The sequence below is a fragment of the Leuresthes tenuis genome, unplaced genomic scaffold, assembly GCF_036924035.1.
Source record: "Leuresthes tenuis unplaced genomic scaffold, fLeuTen1.0.hap1 SCAF_11, whole genome shotgun sequence".
Taxonomy (NCBI): Eukaryota; Metazoa; Chordata; class Actinopteri; order Atheriniformes; family Atherinopsidae; genus Leuresthes; species Leuresthes tenuis.
Genome location: NW_027325365.1, coordinates 13,204,765 through 13,209,769, shown reverse-complemented (window position 1 = coordinate 13,209,769; position 5,005 = coordinate 13,204,765). Strand labels below are relative to the sequence as shown.

The 5,005-nt window shown below is 41.3% G+C and overlaps 1 protein-coding gene across 1 annotated transcript; it reads left to right on the top strand.

The window, feature by feature from the left end:
• Positions 1 to 837: 837 nt before the first annotated feature.
• rap2c (RAP2C, member of RAS oncogene family) lies at positions 838 to 4,783 on the top strand. Its single transcript, XM_072395542.1, has 3 exons — positions 838 to 1,770; positions 2,575 to 2,860; positions 3,402 to 4,783. The coding sequence occupies exons 1-2, from the start codon at positions 1,498 to 1,500 to the stop codon at positions 2,851 to 2,853; spliced, it is 552 nt and encodes a 183-aa protein (XP_072251643.1). The 5' UTR covers positions 838 to 1,497; the 3' UTR covers positions 2,854 to 2,860; positions 3,402 to 4,783.
• The last annotated feature ends 222 nt before the right edge of the window (positions 4,784 to 5,005 follow it).

Here is a 5,005-nt window from a genome sequence, read left to right as displayed (position 1 = left end):
TCCTCTTGTAGTGTGTTTTGATGTGTAGTGCACCTCAACAAAGTGTTTCTCTTGATGATGTTTACATGAAGGGAGCTTGCAGTGGAAGTCAGGGGTGTTAAAAATGTAACTGTTTATCAAACACTGAATAATAACCTGGTATTGAAAGGTATCGAGCGCTGAAGTGAGTTACAGCATCACACATTATTTCTGTGACACCGTTTTTTGCATTTTCATCAGACTCTGAGCATGTGAAAAAGGAGGAGAACCACAGATGATTTTTTAAAGTCAAAACTAATTTTTTTGTAGTGTAAAAGAAGTTGAGTAAAACATCAGATTAGAAGTACAAATTATTCTTTTACTGTGAAGAATTTCATTATTTGAAGCAGTGGAGCGAGTGCTCAGCATGAGTCAAATTTGTAATCTGTGTCTCTAGATATTAACTGGATCTCTCTAAAGCAGATGGCATCATCTCAGTTAGTGATGAAGATACAGAATATTTTATATTAAGGAAATGTTTATTATCTAAGTTTGCATTCAGACAAGGTATCGTAAGGTCAGCAGATGATTCATACCGGTCAAACATGATACTTGGATATGGGGTATAAATGTACTGTGGATGCATTTTGAGATGGTTTATATTGCATGTTTTATACGCCCCCAAAACTAGTTAAAACCCTTTTCACATGAATTAGCAAAAGCATCTTTACTCACCTCACTAAACAGTTTATTACATATTAATGCATTACTTAATATGCTAAATCACAGCTTGTGGTTGATACTCTAATAAGTAATCTCAGCAGCATTTATAAGCTCTTCCGAAGAGGCTTTTATTCTGACAGCAGTCCCACCGGAAGTCTCGTTCTGGTTAGCGGAAGTAGGCTGTTAGCTTCAGGAAATCAGTTGGTGGAAAAATATCTTCTTTCTGCCTTCAGACTTGCTCTACATTTAATTAAACGTACACAAAACAACACAAAACGGTGGCCAATGGATCGTTGGATTACGTTACTGAATCTGCGTCGATAGCACGCTCGGCTGCCGAGGCGCCGGGCCCGGCCGGAACCAGAACCAGGCCTGGACCCAGACTAACGGACATTAGCAGCGGGGCGACACCGGCAGACTGGTGCGTGTATGTGGGGGGTGGCATGCTGTCGGTGGGCAGACGGCGAGTTTTCCGGTGAGTCCGAGGCCACTTGTGGTGCTTCAAAGTGGGTGTGAAGGCTTGAAGCTCGAGGATGGCACAGCTGGAATTTAGCCAGTCGCGAGCTAGCTGCAACGCAAGCTAACAGCGGAGCAAACGGACATCAAGGTTTACTCGCCAACAAGTCAGACAGCGATACGAAACAAGTATGTGTATTAGACCTGGGTCGGTGTGAATAAGCTGGGGTTACTTTATTTTGCCTAATCTGTTCCAGTTTGCTTGTGAGCTCTTTTGAAGGCCTGATAAATGTTTATGGAGGGAGTATAACAGCGAAGCTACGTCGTTAGCTGCTAAGTTAGCCAGCCACCACCGCCCCAATGAAAGAATACAAAGTTGTCGTGCTGGGCAGCGGCGGCGTCGGAAAGTCCGCGCTCACCGTGCAGTTTGTCACCGGCACCTTCATCGAGAAGTACGACCCGACCATCGAGGACTTCTACCGCAAGGAGATCGAGGTGGACTCGTCGCCCTCCGTGCTGGAGATCCTGGACACTGCGGGGACAGAGCAGTTTGCCTCCATGAGAGACCTCTACATTAAGAACGGGCAGGGCTTCATCCTGGTCTACAGCCTGGTTAACCAGCAGTCATTCCAGGTAGTTGAGGTGTACCACACACCTGGAGACACCAGCTATGATTTCTCCACACAGTCAAGTTAAACTTTGTTAACCAAAAACTGAGAGATGTTTTGTTAAAGACTTCAATAACCAATCCATTAGGCTAGTGTTATCATACAGAAGCCCCATGCAACACAAAACAGCCATTCACTATTCACCTCAGTGGCTCTGTATCTGTTGGGCCTTAAGGAACAAAAACTCAAGATGTCACAAAACAGAACTACATTTTCTAAGACATAAGATGTCATTTTAAACCATTCGTCAACAGCCAAAACCCAAAAGAGTTAGTTTAAATTTACTTAGTTTAATGCCTTGCTGTTTTGTGGTTTCTCTATGGGTTTATGTTTTTCGTAGACATCATGTTAGTGTTTACTGAGATGTAATTTTGCTAAATATAGTTGTGGTTTGCATCTTGAGGCCTCTGAAAAAGTGTTAACAGAGCAGAACAGCTTCACAGTGGGGGGAGTGCGTGAATACAAGAGAAGATCTTTAATTTTGTGTTACTACAACTTTGAATGTTGACTAACTGTGTTTACCAGACAGCTCACTAAAGGGCCACAAAAGCTAGAAGACAAACACCATCTTGAGGTTTAGTGAAGCAGTTAAGCCCATGGTAGCTGTTTCCACTGACACTGAAATAAGTTTAAGTCTGACTTTAAACTGTATTTGATGTTTTGGAGCCAATTTTATTTTGGTTTTAGATTAACCACACACTGAAAAACAACATGTCAGTTTTCAAGAGGCACTGTAATCTCACACTCCTCTCTGTCCATTTTTTTTCAGGACATCAGACCAATGCGAGACCAAATAGTGCGAGTGAAGCGCTTTGAGAAGGTGCCATTGATCCTGGTTGGCAACAAAGTCGACTTGGAGTCTGAGCGCGAGGTCGCTGGCTCAGATGGAAGAGCTCTGGCCCAAGAGTGGGGATGCCCTTTTATTGAAACTTCTGCCAAGAGCAAGACGATGGTGGACGAGCTTTTTGCAGAGATCGTTCGACAGATGAATTACTCCACGCTGCCTGAGAAGCAGGAGCAATGCTGCACGGCCTGCGTGGTCCAGTGAGGAAGAGGTAGGGTCATCCTGTAGCAAGGTCTCAGAGCTGCGCTGTAATTTTACAGTATGTGATAAAATGTTCCTGCTGTGGCTATGTAAAAAAGAAATAATAATAAAAATGCCTCACAAGCTGAGGAGAGAAGTGACACGTGGATGAGTGTGTGGCGCTTCGTTGCAGTGTGAGGGAACGGGGAGGTTTGGCTGGAAGTGTGAAAGACGAGTGGGTGGTGCTGCAGACCGTTGGTTGCGTCTGTTATCATAAGATCACAGAAAGTATGTTGAATGAAAAAAGCAACTGCCTGAGCAGCTTAGGGTTAGGAGAGACCCGGAAGAGAAGAGGGTAATGAAGCAGACGGTTGTCCGAACTGAGTTGCAGGAAGATGGGAAAAGTCTCATCCTGAGAGAGAAATTAGCCTCCAAAACAGTTTAGATTCAGTTAGAGATGCTGCCTGTGTTAGCTGCTACCACATGTGTCTGAAACCTGTTGAATTATCTGACTTAAAAAAAACAAAAACAAAACGCAAACTCCTTTTTTTATTCTTTCCTTTTTTAAACAGAGACGAAATTTGTCTGCATCGCCACAAACCTTTTGGACAAACCCGGGGACTACCTGACTCTCAATCTGTCTGACAAAAACTTGCCACATTTCTGCTCACAGTGGTTTCTGACTGTCACAGAGAATCTGACAGGAAAGGCGTCTGCCCTATTTTTGATATATTAACTTGTTGGAAGATGCTTCTGCTGCAACCTCAACGGCCTTTGCGATGACCCAGGATGCAGTCAGACAGACTGACTTGGAAGAGCAGCCCTCTGTGAATTTCTGTCTCATTGTTTCTCTCCTTATAGTTGGAAGTTCCCCTGAAATACTACACGGGATTGTTTTGTGAGGTTGCAGCTTTTTTTTTTTTTTTTTTTTTTTTTTTTAAGAGCTGCTTTAATCATTATCATATTCTATATTATTACTTGTATTATGGCTCACATTTGGAATTTGATAAAAGTATTTCACTATATTAAACATTTTGACTTTTAAGCATGCATACTTAAACCAGTGTGCAGCTCACCTCCTTCTGAAAACCTTCTCCTTTAGTAGTTCTTCTAACTAGCACAAACTTCAGTATGTGTTGAGGGTTTTTTTTTGTTTTGTTTTGTTTTTTTTAAAGGTTCTGGGCTTTTAAATGGGGTGTGTAACGTGGGATTAAACCAGAAACATCTATGTTAAAGGAGGATGAAACCATTTTTTTAATTTTTTTTTAAAGTAACTCGGTAACCTGAAGCAGCTGAACTCATCAGACAACATGCAAGCTCCAAAGTGGAAATGTTTAAACACCTAAATCAACTTGAAGCGACGAAGATGAGCCATTTTTTTTCTTCCTGTTTTTTAGCCTGAAATATGTCCTAGTTTCTTAAAGGCATGGCTCACATGGACGCAGGTCTTCCATTTTCAGTTTTACTAAAGAGTCTGTAGATTTTGGAACGACCAAAGTAAGCCAACACTCCATGTTTGTGTTTGAAGAGATGATGTGTGTTGCTTTAAATTCAGGAGATGCTGATTTCTTGTTATCGAATAACTCCCGCTGCAATGTGGTTTGATTTAAAAACGTCTGGCACAGTTAATCAGATTTAACTTTGTACTTTTCTTTTTATTACAGTAACGTATTTATTAAACAAATAATGACATGGGTAGCCAGTTTTAAACTTATAGTTTTGTACTAGCTTCTGCTTTTTGTGAGTTTTCAGGATACATGGTGTGTTTTTTTTTTTCTTCTTTTAAGCTGAGAATTTAACAGAGCCTTAAAATTTCTGTTGCACCCTGCTGTCACTTTTCTTTTCTTTTTCCTTTTTGAAGATAAATGGCTGTAATCATTTAAAAATAAACATGCTGGACTGTCTGTTTTTGTGACGGGACACAGATAAAGTATTATCTTTGGCTGATACAAAAGCTCCATCTGGTCGTTTCTAATTTCACCCACAGCATCTAAAGTACAGAGAGGTCAGTTTTCATCGTTTTCGTGGCACTTTTCCCCCGACCCTGCCGAGGGGAAAATCCTCTCTAGTACTCTAGTTTGGGAACCATTTCCCTACAGAGACAGATTATGTTGCATTGTCTACACAAAATTAAACACTTGAAATTAAAGGGCAGGTTTACTGTTTTTTTTTTTTT

What these genes read in the sequence shown, in the direction of transcription:
- rap2c (XM_072395542.1), top strand. Translation starts at nt 1,498, where the DNA reads ATGAAAGAATACAAAGTTGTCGTGCTGGGCAGCGGCGGCGTCGGAAAG. An exon ending in TTAACCAGCAGTCATTCCAG is followed by an intron (nt 1,771 to 2,574) that starts GTAGTTGAGGTG and finishes ATTTTTTTTCAG; the next exon opens with GACATCAGACCAATGCGAGA.